The 18157-nt window shown below is 42.3% G+C and overlaps 1 protein-coding gene across 4 annotated transcripts in view; it reads left to right on the top strand.

Annotated features, from left to right (window-relative positions):
* SLC30A10 (solute carrier family 30 member 10) overlaps positions 1 to 6603 on the top strand; it is a 45220-nt gene extending 38617 nt beyond the window's left edge. For all 4 annotated transcript variants that reach the window (XM_058701762.1, XM_058701761.1, XM_058701760.1 and 1 more), the window contains one exon: positions 2269 to 6603. In XM_058701762.1, the coding sequence (XP_058557745.1) occupies positions 2269 to 2768 (500 nt within the window). In that variant the 3' untranslated portion in view covers positions 2769 to 6603. The remainder of the gene's footprint in view (positions 1 to 2268) is intronic.
* Positions 6604 to 18157: the final 11554 nt, after the last annotated feature.

The raw sequence follows: 18157 nt of genomic DNA, 5'->3' as shown, positions 1-18157 counted from the left end.
GGCCATGGCTAGGCTTTCCTCTATGAAGGAAGGTGTGATTTACAGTGTGACTGTCTGATGAGGGCCATAGCCCTGCCAAACCCACGTCTAATAGCGTGTGTTGGGACCAGTTGGTTGTGCCATTGCTAATAGCTGGAGCTTCTCCTGCAGTCTTTTCTCCTGGATGTTCTTTCTGCCTTTGGGGGCCTCTTTGGCACCATTGTTGGTTTAGAGTCTCAGAGTTGGTAGGTGCGGTCAACTCTCTGGCTGCTTTACTGCAGAATTAAAATAGTCAGGCTTCAATTCCTGCAACCTACTATTTGCCCGATGCCGCAGGCAGAGGAGGTAGGAGATGGGGAAGGAGATACCCAGGCACAGATACACAGCATCATCTCTACTTTCTAGAAGCTTGTTTTCCAGTTGAAGAAAAAGATACACATCTTTTGTGATATCTAGTGATATTTGTGATATATAGATATATAATATATAGATATATAGATATAGATATATATAGATATAGATATAGATATAATGATATATATATATATATTTTTTTTTAAAACACATTTTTAAAAATTAGATAGTAATGGGATGCCTGGGTGGCTCAATCAATTGAGCATCTGATTTCAGCTCAGGTCATGATCTCACAGTTCGTGAGTTTGACCCCTGCATTGGGCTCTCTGCTGTCAGGACAGGGCATGCTTCGGATCTCTGTCTCTTCCCTTCTTGGCACTTCCCCTGCTCATGCCCTCTCTCTCAAAAATAAATAACATACTTAAAAAAAATTAAAAAATATAGTAATAACAATAACACACTTGTAAGGCACTTATTACATGTTAGGTAATGTTCTAAGTGCTTTATATTCACTCATTTTAATTCTTCTTTTTTTTTTAATGTTTATTTATTTTTGAGACAGAGAGAGACAGAGCATGAACGGGGAAGGGTCAGAGAGAGAGGGAGACACAGAATCTGAAGCAGGCTCCAGGCTCTGAGCTGTCAGCACAGAGCCCGACACGGGGCTCGAACTCACAGACTGTGAGATCATGACCCGAGCCAAAGTCGGGCGCTTAACCGACTGAGCCACCCAGGCGCCCCCATTTTAATTCTTAAAGTAAACCTATGCGGTTCTATCATTATTATTCCTAATTTATAGATAAGGACATTGAGGTACTGGGGGCTAGGTAAATTACCCAAGGTCATGACTACACTGGGATTCAAACCCTAGCTGGCTACAGGGTCTTTGCTCATAATCCGTCTTCAAAACCATTTCTCTATATACGTGCTCATTTGAGAAAGCATGGAAAATATGGAAGAGCCTAAGTATGAAACTAGAAATCTCTCGTAATCCTGCTACCCAGAAATTACCACTTTTAATATCTTGTATCAATCATTCAATAAAACAAGCCTTTATCTGCATAAGATTTTTGTGTGTGGGGGGTCACCTGGGTGGCTCAGTTAAGCGTTCGATTCTTGATTTCAGCTTGGGTCTTGATCTCTGGGTCATTAGTTCAAGCCCCGCACTGGGTTCTGTGCTAGGTGTGAAGCTTACTTCCTGTTTAAAAAAATTGTGTGTGTGTGTGTGTGTGTGTGTGTATACACACTGATGTTTGTGAAAGAAAGAAAGAAAGAAAGAAAGAAAGAAAGAAAGAAAGAAAGAAAGAAAGAAGAAATATCATGCCATATGCACAGTAAAACTATTTGTTTTTTTCACTTACAGATAGCTTATATGCCTTTTCTCATATCCTTAAATATGCAACTTACTTGTTAATGGCTGTATCATATTTTATATAATCGATTTAACTCTTCCCTTGTTTCCATTTCTTCATTAATGCAAAGAGCATCGCTCAACTCATTTTTGTGCGTGAACATTTGGGTATTTCCCTTTAGGTTAAGTTCCTGGCACCAGGGATGCTGGTAAAAGCTTTTGGTCCCTATTGCCAAGTTCTCCCCTTTCAGAAAGGCATCCTGCTTCACGCTCCCCACACAGCCCCTGTGGGTGTCTATTCCCTTGTAAACTCAACAACCTTGGGGATTTGGGGGGTTGTTGTTAAACTTACTTTCTTGAATTACCTCTTATGGGCTGATGAGGGATGGTACAGGGATTCTGAATGGAGAAAGAAGATTGCTAGAAAACGTACCCGTACAGGTACACCTCTTTTTCTTCGTGTTTTTGAACTACATCGGGGTGGTGAGAATGCTTCCAGGGCCCACGTCCCTCCTGTGGTGGGTGCCATGCATGTTTCCACTACAGCACGCGCCTTAGTGTTTGTCTGCTGTCCTCTGTTCTAGTGAGTAAACTCTCGGCCGTGCCCGGGATTAGCAGTGTACATGAAGTGCACATCTGGGAACTTATAAGCGGAAAGATCATCGCCACCCTGCACATCAAGTATCGGAAGGACAGGGGCTATCAGGACGCCAGTATGAAAATTCGAGAAATCTTCCACCATGCGGGAATCCACAATGTGACCATCCAGTTTGAGCATGTGGACTTGAAGGAGACCATGGAGCAGAAGGATCTGCTGTTGCTCTGTAGTTCACCCTGCATCTCCAAGGGCTGTGAGAAACAGCTGTGCTGCCCGCCCGGGGCCCTGCCTCTGGCCCATGTCAATGGCTGTGCAGAGCACAATGGCTGTCCCCCTCTGGACATGTACCCAAGTGACGGTCTCCGTGGACAAGTAACAAGAGAAGTGGCTATTGAAGTATCTTTGGACAGCTGTCTGAGTGACCACGGACAAGCTCTGAGCAACACTCAGGAGGACCAACATTATGTCAACAGCACACATTTTTAATCTTGTCCTGACGTACACAGACAGTATAGATGAGGTGTTCGGGCTTGTGGAAGGACCTCTGTGGGCTGTAGGCACTGGTCAAATTCATGGTGTGCACGCTGTGTGTTCATCAACGGGCTGGTTGTTTGGGATGTTAATTGCATGTGTCTGTTAATTTTTATGTGACTGTGAACTCCTTTACGTCGTCCTGGGTATCTCATGCTGCTCTTCAACAAACTCACTGTTTTAGTTTGAACATTTATTTCAAAAAGCAAACCATGCCAGCATACGTATCAGGGACATTGAAGGCTGGGACTCAATGGCTGTGGACACAGGATTCAGAGTAGTTTTTGTTTTAAAGTGATTCGATTTTGTGGCTGACTCTCAGGTGAGCTCATAGCCAAGTACATCGAAAAAACTAAAGAACCATGTTAGTTAATGTTTTTTTCATTCCATTATAAGATCATAAAAGAGGAAGGTTGGGTAGTCCTGTCACTGCAGAATTTTTGTTCTTTGACTTGTTTTCAAATAAATGCAAAATGAATACCTATTAAAGTAGAAAATAGTCTCAGAACATCAAAGGAAGGAGAGATTATTGGGGGAAGACAGGAAGAAAATGCCTCCTGACTACCTCTTCATTTTGCAGGGTGGAGAGAAAACTAGTGTTTACTTTCTGCTGTGAACTGAACTACAACTATAGGGTGCTTCAAATGTTTAATACACAAATGCTTTTTTTTTTTTTCACTTGGAAGTGTGGGAATATTTCTACTTCCTGAAGTATGACACAATACTTACCTTCTGTCTTGTAGAATCAGTCCAGTTGGGATTGTTTTCATTTATTCTCTATTGGACTTATTTGTCCAAATTTCCTTTGAGTCTTCTTTTATATGATCATGTGGATATATGTAGCATTTATCAGGAGAAAATGGATATTTCTGGGAGAGAATAATATATGACACTGAGTATTCCTACCTGCCAAAAATAAGCTGGATTGACTTTTCTTCCATTAGACATATTTTTAAGTATTTAGTATAGTTGCCAACTAGTAACTTCATGGAAAAGTCTATGTGTAGAGAGACCCCGATGGGTTGCAAAATTGACTGACAGCGATCATCTCTTAGGCTCTAGACACAGAGTCCTGTTGTAAATCTGTGCGGTACTCAAACAGAAATCCTGGGTTGGTAACGCGAAAAGCACCCACGTTTTTCAGCATTAATGCCGTTTAAACAAATGTCTTAGTGTTCGTTCTTAGGCTGAAATAAGTAAGCATCTGTGATCAGTAGGATAAGAATTTTTTTCATTCCTTGAAAATTTATTATCTGAGTTTAAATTGGCCATGAATTAGTCGAATACGTTTTTGTCCCTAGGAGTTTGTTGGACTAGTCTATAGACAGTGTATAGCCAAAAGAGGGGTAAAATATAAGACAACATTTTAATCTTTAATCTTAAAAGTATGGCATGCACTCACAAAAAAACCAGGGGATTCTCTTTGAAACTCACCACGGTGTTAAGTGGACCAAAATCTAGACAGATGTTGGTTGAGATGCCTTGACTGGAGCCAAAGAGGAAGTCTGTCCCTCACTTCCAATTGGTTCCCATCATTCTGCTTTTTATTAGAAGGAAAAGATTATAATTTTCTAGTTTCTGTGCCCCTGGCTAAAGAAATGCAGACTAGTTTACATCCAGATAATGTTCTCTACTCTCTAAAGTATTTTTTAGGAAAGGAAAAGGCACTAAATTTAAATGTAACAAATTTACCACAGAGGTAGCTTGACGACCACTTAATCACATACCGCATTATGGAGTAGAGTCATTGTGAAATAATCCTTTTTAAGACAGCTAGAGTACATTTAATGAGTTCAAACAAGCTCATTCAGTGCAATATTTTTGTACGGGTTAAGTGGTTTCCTCTGTCATCTCAGGCAGTCATCGTGACATCCTCTGTCATCGTGATGCCTGCAGTATGATATTTTTACTTGAGTTTTACTCTCTCTTTAGTTGTCCTGCATTTCAAGTCTCCCAAGGAAATGCAGGAACTTTCTTCTCGTTGAGTCAGTCTTGCCTGGTGACTCTAGGGCCTGCTGAACAGTGGCTTTACCCAACACTGTTTTCCTCTGGGATTAGAAAAATGCTGTCATTTCACTTTCTAGTGTTCCTGTGTGCTTAGGTTCATTCCAGAAATCTTTCCTTCTTTTTTTTTTTTTTGAAATGAAAATAATTTTTTAAAAGTCTAGGGCGTCCTCTGTGGGTCTCCAGGCATTGCTACATCCCCTGGGGGCAAATTTGTCTCTATTTCTGAGTTACTGACTTAAACTAAGGGTAGGTGAGAGTTATTGCTGACAAAAGTCCTTCGAGAGCCCTGTATTCATTTTAATAGTATCAGTTCTGCAGAATTCATTCTTTAAAAAATGAATTTTAGGCTGGGTGTCTCAGTTGGTTAAGCGTCCAACTCTTGATTTCAGCTCAGGTCATGATCTCATGGTTCTTGAGTTCGAGCCCTGCACTGGGCTCTGTGCTGACAGTGTGGGGCCTGCTTAGGATTCTCTCTCCCTCTCTCTCTCCCTGCCCCTCCCCTGTTCATGCTATCTCTCTCTCTCAAAATAAATAAACTTAAAAATATATTTTTCAAGGTGAGATCAAACTGCTCATCAAAATTACAGTTATCTCTACATAGAAATTTTGAACATTTAAAAAGATATAGCTTGGGGATATTTAAAAAGATATAGCTTACAAATCTGATTATACAGATCAGTCAATATAACAGTGAATGAAATGAAGAAAAAAGCATTTGCTGTCACTATACTGTCATGACCTCTTCAACTCATGAATGTCTTCAGTTTGAAGATGGGACTACAAAAGGAGGCCAGAAAATACTGGTATGATTGATTCTTGGGGCTAAGGTGTTTAATTCTCTATCAGTTTTAAACTTGATGATGTGTCTTTTATTGGTTCTAGGACAAGCAGTTCATCTTGGTGCTAAGGACAAGTTCAGATGTTAAAAAAAAAATCTGTATTATTTGTGGTTAACTGAATCCTTTGCCAAATCCTACCGCATTTTTTCCCAGGAGGACAAAATATGTTTCCTGCTTTTAAATGTATCTTTACACCGTTACAGTTAAAGACTACAAAAAAAGACTGTGCCAGAAAAATAATGAGGAAACATGACCTGATTTGGGTTTTGAATTTAGACTGAATAATGATTATGCCTGTTTTGTAACTCTGCTGTTCACCTGATCGTTTGTTACTTATTTGTGCTTCTGAGTGTATTTGCACGTGAGTCGTCGCAGGTAGGAATGAAGTTACTGAATCGGGAAACCGTGGCGCAAATGGAAATTGCATCAGACCCTAATCCTCACCGTAATCTAAATGTTCTTATGAATTTGGAGATTAGCTAATGCATTATGTGTCATGTTCAGGAGCGTCTCTTCTCAGGTGTTTTATTCTGGACCTTTTTGTTTACATGGAACGTTTTTGAATATCGCTGAATGGATCAATATTGCTGGATGTCTCCTCTTGGTACAAAGCCAGGTCAGAGGCGATGAACCTGTTGTCTAGTGGGGATAATCCAGGAAGGATGATGGTTTTCGAGGGAGAGTGACCCTTCCAGGAGGTCCGAAGTTATGTTACAGTATTATGGAGCTTTGTTGCTTGAAGTCTTCCTTCTGTCCTCACAGGCGATTTTGCCAAAGTGTAATTGTCACATTTTGGGAACTATTCAGACTTGAAGATGTCAAGTTTAAATAGCGCATTACTAATTGCACGTGAACTCCCCCAGCAATGCATGCACATACACATATCTGTAAAAGCAAAAGATGTTCAATGGTGCTGTAAATAAATAAACAACAACAACACATGACTGAGATGTTTGTGGAAATCAAATGGAAAGCTCAGAGTGGTTGAACTCATTTGTTTTTGTCCCTGAGTCTAGTTGGTTTATCACTCAGTAACACTTCAGATGGGTTTTAGTAAAGTGGGACTACTTCTGCATCCTTATTTTGTGGTTTCTTCATACCCCTCTGCCACTGTCCACCACCTGCAATGTCACCTGGCCCATGTTGGCAAAAATGACCCAAACTGACCCAGCTGCCTACTTACTGCAGCCTGGACTGATCTGGTTTTCTAGGGGGGCTTCCTGGGGGCGGGGCTACCCAATAGGGCTTGTGCAGGAGGGGAGCTCCTGGGGGTTAGGGAATGGTGGAGAGGCTGGGCTTGTTTTGGAGAAGTCCTATAGATGTGGGGAACTCTCCAAAGAGCTGACTGTCACCTTTATGAATATTGAGTGAGGGAAACAGTCTTCCAGTTCTTCCAGTTGCTTTTTATTTAATCTGATAAGCTGATAACCAGCATACCCTTACTGGAAACTGTGTGAGGGGTTCTTGCCTCCAGGGGGTTTGTAGTCTACACTGGAAGCTAAGTAAGGCAGTACAACTTTGGGGGAGGTTAAGGAGACCTACTTACAGCCTGGTGTGGGTGGGGGGGATCTTGTGCTGAATGGTTCTGGTGCTCAGGGGTGCACATGCCAAGCCCTGGGCAGCATTTGAAATGAGACGGAGGTATACGTTTCGTGACCATCAACTCTGTCAGCACGAAGAGTCTGCAGTAGGGACAGAGGGCTGAGCTCAGGGCTCAGAGTACAGAATGTCTGACTACTCCATCTAGTGGGGAACCCTGCCTCCTCGGTGTCTCCCGCTGCTCCCTTTTTCTCCGTAGCACTGTCACTTTGTAACATTCTATTATACATTTACTTCTTTATTTCCTGTCTGTCCCACTAGAATAAGGCTGTGTATGATCCACAGCTGTGTTCTTCAGCCCCTATCCCGTGCTTGAAACAGTGCCACGGGACCTGGCACCAATAAATATTTATTGAATGAATGAATAAATGAATAAACACATGAATGAACGAAGAGGTTCAACTCTTGGTGTTACCAGTTACAGGATTTGGACAGATCATTTAACTCCATTGCACTTTTTTTTTTTTTTTTTTTTTTTTAATGATGGTCTGTGTTCCCCTTCTTGGGGGTTTGTTGTAGGAATCCTTAGGAAACAGGAGAGCAGAGCTAAACGTCAATTGATTTTGTTCTCTTACACTTTCCAGCGGGCATTCACACTCTTCCTGTTCTTCTCCTGCCTCCTCCCATCTCTGTAATTCCATTTTGTCAGTTAGCCACCGGTTAAAGCTAACTAGCCTTAAAGCTAACTAGGTACAATCAACCTGGGTGAGGGTGAAGAGGAAAGGCTTCACAGGAGACTTGGCACTGAAATTGGCCTTGGAGTAGTGCCATGGGTGGAGAAAGAGGGAAAGGACAATCCGCCCTGAAAGCTTTGATTTCATTCTTTAGGCAGTTGGCCCCAAAGCTTCTGTATGTGTGCGTGGCGGGGGGTGGTGGTGGTGGGGCGATTGGGGAACACCGGGATTAGAATATTCACGGGGACCGGTTTTATCCAAACGCCCTCCCCCCCAAACTTTGTGTTGCTTTGTTGTTCTGTGTTTGGAGCTTCTGCCTTCTCATCTCCTGTCCTGCCGGGAGTCCTGAGCTCCACTAGCTGTGCACGTCCTCCGGGTCTGCAGATGCTCCCAGTTCCCAGGGAGTTTCTCCCACTTCTCCACTCAGCTTTGCTCGCTGCGTTTCTGCTCGGACCTGGCTGCCGTGTTTAGTGCTGCCTTCCTCTCACTCATCCTGGGTCTAACTAGCCGTCGTGCTCAGTGAACGTTTCCTTCAAGGACTCGATGTCAGTCCCCGCTTCTCTGTTCCTGTCCCCATCTCTCGGGTTCGGCTGGATCACCTCACGTCTGTGCTGTAGCAGAGGCCTGTCCACCAGCCCCTCCGCACTTGCAAACTTCTTGTCAACCCTCCTGCTTCCCTCTGCTCCGGGAGGAAGGACAGAGTCAGCCTGTCACTGAAGCTCCTTCACCCGCCTGGCCCTCAAACCTTATCTTCTCCAGCACAAGGAAACCCATGGAAGTTAGACGAGCAGAGGGTGTGAGGACGGTGGCTGTGTAGACTAGTAAATAGAGGGTTGTGGGAGTCGGGGGGTGAATATCATCATACCTATTCCTTTCATGCTCAAAAGACATTTTACTTTTTCGAGTTTTAACTTGCATTCACTAAGTTACTTCCTTTCTGGTCTCTCTCTCTCTCTCTCTCTCTCTGTTTTATTGCCAATGTCTTCCTTTTCTGTGTTAGTGTCTCACTTTGCCACACAGGGTGATTTCCTGTGGATGACAGACTACAACCCTTATGTGCCTGGGGTCCTGATTCAGGAGCACACTCGGAAATAGACGTGTCCTGTGCCTGGAAGCACAACCGTGATTTTCTCATCTTTTTGTGAAGCAAAAGGAGAACACACTCTCTGTTGCCTCATAGTTTCAACCACATGGTCACAAATACGGCTGTGCCATAACACTGAGCTCCAATATGGAGTAAAAATATCTGATTGGGGCGCCTGGGTGGCTCAGTCGGTTAGGCGTCCGACTTCAGCCCAGGTCATGAGCTCACAGTCCGTGAGTTTGAGCCCCGCATCGGGCTCTGTGCTGACAGCTCGGAGCCTGGAGCCTGCTTCAGATTCTGTGTCTCCCTTTCTCTCTGCCCCTACCCTGCTCATGCTCTGTCTCTATCTCAAAAATAAATAAAACCTTAAAAAAAAAAAAATATCGGGCACATCACACCGGTTCTTTTAGGCTTGGAGATGCAGGAGGAAATTGGCTGGTGGTATTGTTGCCTGCATCGTTTCAGGGGAGGGAGGGGATGGGGGGCGGGGAGCAAATTCTCAGAGTGGCCGTGTTGATACAGGCTTGTAGTGGGGACGATGATAACCAGGTCTCCTATCTGCCCCAAGGAGCTGGACCCTGTCCGCTGTACTGGGCTTAAGGAGAGTCATGGGTGTCTTAAGATATTTGTTGTGTAAACAGATGGCTTTGTTTGCCTCATAATTTCATTGATTTTCATTTTTAAGTCCTGTAGAGTAGTATTCATTGGGCCACAGACCCTTTGGGATCTGATAAAAGCTACAGATTCTTTTCTCACAGATGCATACATGCATATGCCCTGCCCACACCTGCAGGGATTCTGACCTGCATCCCTGGGTCCCAGATTAAGAACCTCCGTTCCTTCTTTCTTCATGACTGAATTTGCCTAATTTTGTGTTGTTTTGGGCTTTTCTTTTCATGTGTCCTTCTTTGGGACATTTCACTATTACCCTCTTCCAACAGAGGACATAGGAAATATCTATACCACCCACCCCCCCCATCCCTGGAAAAAAGCAAGCATTTTTTGTTTTCAATTAACAAAAGAGATTGAAACACTCAAGTTCAAAAGAACCAGGGGGCTCAAGAAGTTCCAGTTTCTGCGCTGCAGAATCAACACATCATGGAAAAATTCAATGACATTTAAAAATGTTGGATTAATTCTTTTCCTTGATTTCCTCTGCCTGCTGTGAGTTTGTGGCCATGTTCCGATGTCCCAAGGTATTCAGAAAAAAAACAACTATGACGCTTTTGGAAGGAGTGATGCTTAATGCTTGCTTTATAGCTTTTGCTTTCTACCGTTGACTCTTGGACCGCACGGTACTTCCTAAGGGGGGAGACATGTTTTGGCCCATGGTACCGCTAAGCCTGCGTCATAGAAAAGTGCTTTACGGAGAGATTTTATTATATAAATTAACATATACTATGAAGTGTAGCTTAACGTTTGGGCATGGTGGCTTTGGGAGTGGCCTGCTTGTTAAACCCTGGCTCTATCACCGATGAGCTGCTTGACCTCAGGAAGAATGTTGTCCGTGAATAAGAAAAAGTTCTCTAGGCCTCAGTTTTGCCATCTATAGAAGTGGAGAAAATGATCGTTCCTGCCTCTTGAGATTGTTGTGAGGGCAACGGAGGTGGCCCACGTGGGGCTCAGCACAGGGCCTAGCTCCATAAAATACTGGAAGAATGATAGATCTTTAAAATGCCAACTTTAAGAGGTAAGATTTCAAGTTGATTCACTCTTATTTTAACTCACGACTCACAAAAGAAATGCCAGGAATGTATAGGGTAGACCAACCTGAGAGTCAGTACTCAGATTTAAAATTCCTTGAGGGCCTGCCTGGGTGGTTCTGTCATTAAACTTTCAACTCTTAATTTTGGCTTAGCTCACGATCTCAGAGTTTCATGAGTTCGAGCCCCACATTGGGCTCTGTACTGACCCCGCAGAGTCTGCTTGGGATTCTCTCTCTCTCTCAATCTCCTTCTCTCTCCCTCCCCTGCTCATGCTCTCTCTCTCTCTCTCTCTCAAAATAAATAAAAACACTTAAAAAAAAATTCCTGGAGGGCAGAGGCCGTATTTTATGACGTCACTAGAGAACAACACAGACCTGATCACATGACCCCAAATCCTGGGACATCTTATTCCCAGGAAAATAAAATAGACCCAGTGTCGAAGGACTTCATCCTAACACCAGGGTCCAGTCCCAAAGGACCTCAACTCTCAGGCAGGGTGGCACCTTCAACAGCATATTACTGCTGCAGGTTTACTGGGTCCAGGGTTCTGGGCAGAAGCAGTGAGGGCTTCGTGTGAATCTGGCTGAATGTCCATTTCTGTCCCTGACTTCCAGCCCGAGGCCACCAGGGACTCACCTGTGGTTTCACCAGTGGGCTCCATGCTCGATGAGGAGAGGACTGTATGCCCTGGGGGAGCTGTGTAGCATTTCAGCAAGAGGGTGTCCCCCAGGACTTAGTATCGCATCTGGGCTTGTGTCAGGTGATTTGGAGGAAGATTCAAGGAAATGGGGCCTCATCCGGGATAGGATGCTGACAGCATTATCCCAATGGGGATAATTCTGCGACGGGGTCCTTTTTTTTTTTTTTTTTTTTTTTTAATTGAAGTATAATTGCACTACAACTACATATTAGTTTCAGGCGTACAACGTAACAATTCAATATTTGTGTGTGTTGCAAAATGATCACCTCAAATCTAGGTATCATCGCTCACCCCACATCGTTACAAAATCTTTTGCTCTTGCGATGGGAACTTTTATGATCTGCTCTCTCAACAACCTCCAAATATGCACTATAGCATTATTAACCCCAGTCACCCTGCAGTACATGACATCCCCAGGACTCACGTATTTTACAACCGGACATTTGTACCTTCTGACCCCTTTTACCTGTTTCGCCCATCCCTAGACCTCTGCCTCTGGCAACCACCAATCTGTTCCCTGTGTGACTGGGTATTTTAATAAATCCTACCTATAAGGTGGCAGGAATAAAGCAAGGCTCACGCTTTAATTGGTAAAAACAACAACAACAACAACAAAAGCAGCAGTCACTCATAGTATCCAAGACTGGTATTTTTGTGCTTAGCAGAGTGCTTTTTTCCCTCTCATCTGTGCTCAGACAAGAGCACAGAGTGGACTCTTCTCTGTTTGTTTGTTTTCCCATCTTTATTTTTTGTCATTTCTGGAGTTTAGTTGGCATAAGTGTCCTGAGGTTTCGGGGGTACCGCATGGTGATTCGACAGCCTGCACGTTATTCGGTGCCCACCGCAGCAAGGCCAGTGCATCTGGTGCTGGTTTTCTGAGAGACTGTGCTCACCAGAAGAACATTCTGGCTTTGCGTTGAGTTCCAACGCAGTCCTTGGCAACACCACGGCTGAACTCTAGGTGCCGTTTTCTAGATATCAAGGGGCCTCCTGTCTCTTATATTTTTGATACTTAATGTATTTGTGTGCTTTAATGAAGCAGGCAGTGAGCATTTAAATCCCCATTAAAAGGCTACTTTGAAGCTGTGTGACCCTGAGCCAGTTACCGCCTCTTGGAACATCAGTATCCTTCATATCTTCTACAGGAGGCATGATATCTCCTGTTGGGGTGTTGGGAAAATTACACGAGATCATGCACGTTCCTGGCAAAGAGTCTGTGATTTCAGAATGTCGTCTGTTTTTGTTGAGTCCCTCTGTGAATGTCTGCCTCCGTGACTGTCCATCTGAGGACATGAATCAAATGCACTCACTCTCTCATTTTGCTTCATTTTATCTGCTTGCATCACGGGACTATTAAAAAAAATCCTTTAAATATCATAATTAGGAGACATGCAGATGCCTACGTTTATTTCTTCTTTGTAGGCATTCACAGGAAAACTCTCATGTCACTATAGCCACCAGAGGCAGAGGTTTGAGGATGGACAAAATAGGTAAAAGGGGTCAAAAGGTACAAATGACCGCCACGACAGTCTCAAATAATAAGTACTAGAGAGAGTCTGGCTAATGTGCGTGAGGTCACCTGACTTGTGAGTGGCCAGACTATTATCCAAATACCTGGGTGTCTGTCAACCATCAATAGATATTTGTTGAATGAATGAACGAATGAATGAATGAATGAAAATAAACGGTGAAATGTCGTTTCACCTCATGGTCTATCACGCAGGTATTATCTGTCCTTTGACACAAACATTCAAACGAGGCTCCGTTGTACAGATTAGAATTCTCCCTCCAGTCTTCCGTGAAAAGAATGCACTGGCGAGATATCTGTGGTTTCCAAGAGTCAACAGGTTTGGGGGAGCAGATCTCCTATCTCCTGTGTCCAGTGCCTGGGGGTAGGGCTGTCCCACCCACATCCTCTGCCGGTCATTTCAGCTGAAACAGATGTTTTGAGACCCATTGCTCATTTGATAAGATAGGGTCCTTTGCTACTTTGGGGTTCTTGATGTCTCTTGTTCCTCCTTATCCCTTGCCTCCCTTTTTTTGTTTTGTGTTGTTTTGAGGAGTAATACAGGGCTTATGGAATCAGATTTTTCTATTTACAACAGAGATCACATCTACATACCATTTAGCTACTCTGCCCGGGTACATCAATCCTAATGAATTTAGATTTATGATGAACGGGCTGAATCAGACAAAAACACGTACACACGCTAACCGATTTAAAACAGCGTGCATCCATTATACTCCTCTTGTACAGCCAGCTCTGATTAAAAACCACTAGTTTTGAAAATCAGTTGATTTTGAAATGAACCAAGATACATAATGTATGATTCTAAAATCTATTTTAGCCACTTTGTACAGTTGCTATCTCATCAGACCACAGTAGGTGTTTTTCAAAAAGACACTGATGAGGGGCACCATCTAGTGTTAACTTAGACCACAACCAGCTTCTTCCCCCCCGCCCAAACTTTTGGCCAAGAGTTCTCCATTGTGAAGACTGACTTTATTCTTTTTGCTTTAGAACACTGTGAAAAATTACTGAATGGTACTAAAACAAACAAACAAAAAATACAGATACACGTAAAGTATTTGAGATAATTTCAAACCTCCAAAGAAAGCATGCTTAATAAAATATGTCTTCACACCCTATGTTTTGTTCTTCAACTTCCTCTTTTAAATTAGCAATATATTCTGGCTGGCTTTCCAAGTCAAGACATAAAAGATTCACTGTACTTTTATTAATAGCTAGATAGTATTCTATCATGACCATAGACCATAGCAACTTAAATATCTACTCTCTTATTGATGAATTTTACTTCCTTTAGAAAATCATACGGACTTTAACCTAAGTTCCATTGGCATTACTCTGCCACCGTATGGGTATTACATGTGTGTGAATTTGGAATTAATGTCACTACAATGTTTCTACTTTTTTCACCCCTGATAATTTTTTTATAACGAGTGTGTGATACTTATATAACATCAGAGAAAAGTTATTTAAAGTAGTCATTTGTTTCAAAAGTATTTTGCTTAGTTCTGAATTTCAGTGGAACCTATTGTTAATGCTACGCCATCTAATATTTGATTACGTGTCTCATCTCTTCAAATAGATAGTATGTTCCTTGAGTACATGGATTACATCTTTTTTAAAGTTAAAAAAAATTTTTTTTTAGTGTTTATTTACGTTTGAGAGAGAGACACACACAGAGCATGAGTGGGGGAGGGACAGAGACACAGAATCCCAAGCTGGCTCCAGGCTCTGAGCTGTCAGCACAGAGCCCCACGCGGGGCTCGAACTCAGAAACCTCGAGATCATGACCTGAGCCTAAGTCAGACGCCCAACCGACTGAGCCACCCAGGTGCCCCTGGATTACATCTTATTAACAACAACATTGACTCAACATTTCTATGTGCCAGGTACTTGACTTCCATATATGGTCTCATGTAATCTTCATAAAACTCCTGCAAAGTCAGTTCACTCTTTTAGTAGTGAGGAAAATCAAACTCGGAGAGTTGAAATGATACACTTATTTCAGCTGTGGTGGGGGTGGGTTTCGAACCAAGGTCTCTTTGACTCCAGTGCCTGGCTGTTTTCACTATCTTGAGCTGTTTCCTACTTCAGAATCCCCTGCAGCATTTGGCGCAAGGATAGGCACACAATATGCGCGTAATTACAACTTGTTGGCTTACAAATGTGGAAGACAATACTTCCTCTAAAGATATACCCCAGCCGCCATGGTCTCCTCAAAGGCCAAGTCTATACAACAGGACCTGACCACATCTCCACTAAGAATTCCTTTCATTACGGCATTAGCGACTCAATTCTCTTCAGCACGTTAGACTTGAGATATCGCGACATGGAAGGAGAAGAGGCAACTGGGGAAAGGGTATAGTGGCTTTTGGAAACAAGAACATTTGCTGTAAGACAGAGAGTGTAGCTCAGTAGATCAGAACAAATGACTACTATGGAGACTTGGTTATTGATATTGCAATGGCTTGTATGTAAGTTTCTACTCCTGAAACCAATATTACACTATATGTTAACTAACTAGGATTTAAATTAAAATTTGGAAAAAAAAAAGAAAAAAGAAAAATAACTTTGCAATCACATTACAATATAAACATTTTCCCCCGAACTTAATGTAGTTCAGTCATAAAAGTGGTTTGTGGCATGGGTGGTCAGACTATGAAAGCATATACAAAGAAGATGGAATTTATTCTGGAAAATATCATTTCCCAATCTGGTAAAGGACCTCAAACATCCAGTATTTTTTGAAGAAATGTTAAATTACATTCTGTTTGTTCTTTGGCCCTCAATCTCAGTTCTCTTGTTAAAAAGAAAACAAAGCAAAGCAAAGCAAAACAAAACAAAACAAAACAAAACAAAACAAACTTGAGGCTAAACAATCTTAGTATAAATCCCCATTTCATCCTAAAACTCTGATGTAAGGTGGGAGGCTGGAGTTCTATCCAGTTTATAGGTGGAAAAACGGACTGAAATAGTAAAAGCTCTTACATAAAATTTCACAGCATCAGACTTTGGGGAATAGTAGAAATCTTGCATTGTATTAGGATCCCTCAAGCATTCCTTAATCTTTTAAGTTCTTAACAGGACCTAGAAGTTCTAGACTTATTTTTCTGGGGTTTGTAAAATACCTTGAAATGTGGATGGGTAGGTCTACAGAAATGCACATATTTAATCTATTCAACACATCTTTTATCATATAGTTCTATGTTCTTCCTTCCCTTATTCCTCTCTTCCTCCTCTCTCCTTCTGTCTCGTTCCCTTTCTTTCTTCCTTTCTTTCTTTCTCTCCCTCCCTCCCTCCCTCCCTCCCTTCTTCCCCCATTCCTTCTCTCACTCTCTTTCTTTTTCTTTCTTTTCTTTTCTTTATAGATAGGAAACAGTGTGGGGTGGGGACATATTCCTAAAGTAGGACCTAGGTATGGAAATGATTTTAGGTGATACATGGACAAACATCTTTTCTTTGTTTAAAAAAATTTTTTTTTTAACGTTTATTTATTTTTGAGATAGAGAGAGACAGAGCATGAATGGGGGAGGGGCAGAGAGAGAGGGAGACACAGAATTAGAAGCAGACTCCAGGCTCTGAGCCATCAGCCCAGAGCCCAACGCGGGGCTCAAACTCACGGACCGCGAGATCGTGACCTGAGCTGAAGTCGGACACTTAACCGACTGAGCCACCCAGGCGCCCCTTTTCTTTGACTATTATGTATTAATTTTAATGTTCATTGAAGTATAACTATCACATGAAACTTATAATATCACAGTTGTGCTATGAAATCTCTCCTTTAATACATTTGCCTAAGTAGCAAAAGCCCGATTTAAAGAAAATTCTGAGGGGCACCTAGGTGGCTCAGTTGGTTAAATGTCCGACTCTTGATTTCAGCTCAGGTCATGATCTCATGGTTGTGGGACTGAGCCCCACGTTGGGCTCTGTACTGACAGCGTGGAGCCTGCTTGGGATTCTCTCTCTCCCTCTCTCTCTGCCCCTCCCCTGCTCATGCGTGTGTTCTCTCTCAAAATAAATAAACTTTTTTTTTAAAATAAAGGAAATTCTGAAATAATACTAGCTAACTTTGATTAAGGACTGGCTCTAGTACTTTAACATGTATTAGTTCATTTAATCCTTAAAACAGCCCTATGAGGTGGGTGCTATTACTCACCCCCCCCCCATTTTAAATATGAGGAAACATCCATAGGTCACGTCAGTTACCTAAAGTCACAAAGCTGGTAAGAGGCAGCACCAGGATTGAAACTTAGGTACACTGCCGTCAGGACTGTGTCCTAACCACTGAACTGTACTGCCTCTAAAGAAATAATAGAGTATATGGTATAAGATTTTGGCAAAAACTCATGGAGATGGCATTTGAATGACTGAAGTTCAGGAGGTAGTCATGTGATGGAAAACGTAAAGGGTTTGGAGTCAGACAAAACTCAAATGCGAGATTCGTTATTGATCATTTACATATTTCTGGACACATCACTAAACCTTTATCAAAATGATAGAGAAAATGTAAAAGGTCCATCATACTGTAAGTTTTAGCGCATATTAATTCTCTCCCCTCTCAGTGATTCTCAGCTCTCTCATTTGCAAAACATCAGGATCAGGGAATATTGAGAGTTTTAGAAAAATGAACGGTTATCAAGGCACAGTAGGTGTCTGTAAAAAACTACATGCCTTCCTGGGGCACCTGGGTGACTCAGTCAGTATGTTTCATCAGGTGAGGTTCTTGACCTGCAAGATGTAACTGCGGGAGGGCCAACTTTGGTTCAAAATGGGAAATGCCTGTAGCAGCATTCGTGTGGTAAAATATTTCCAGGTTTTACAACTTTGAACCCATTATCCCGTAAGGAATTGTAATGGCTCCAGACTGTTTACCCAAGTGATTACAATGGCGTTTGGTAAAGATAGGGCCACTTTATCCTTCACAAATGATTAAACCTCTGTGACTAATACAAGGGCAATTGCATTTTAAGGGAAAATATTGATTTGCTAAGCATTTAGAAAATAGATGCCCTGATATCATAACTGGAAATGAAGTTTTATGCCTCTCGGTTGAAAGGGTTTTTTAAGTCCTCCCTCTCCCTTCATGAATGTATATATTTTAATTTTTTTTTAACGTTTATTTATTTTTGAGAGACAGAGATAGAGCACGAGCGGGGAAGGGGCAGAGAGAGAGGGAGACAGAGAAACCGAAGTGGGCTCCAGGCTCT

The sequence above is a fragment of the Neofelis nebulosa genome, chromosome 15 (genome assembly GCF_028018385.1).
Source record: "Neofelis nebulosa isolate mNeoNeb1 chromosome 15, mNeoNeb1.pri, whole genome shotgun sequence".
Classification (NCBI taxonomy): Eukaryota; Metazoa; Chordata; class Mammalia; order Carnivora; family Felidae; genus Neofelis; species Neofelis nebulosa.
This window is presented reverse-complemented; position numbering and strand designations above follow the sequence as displayed.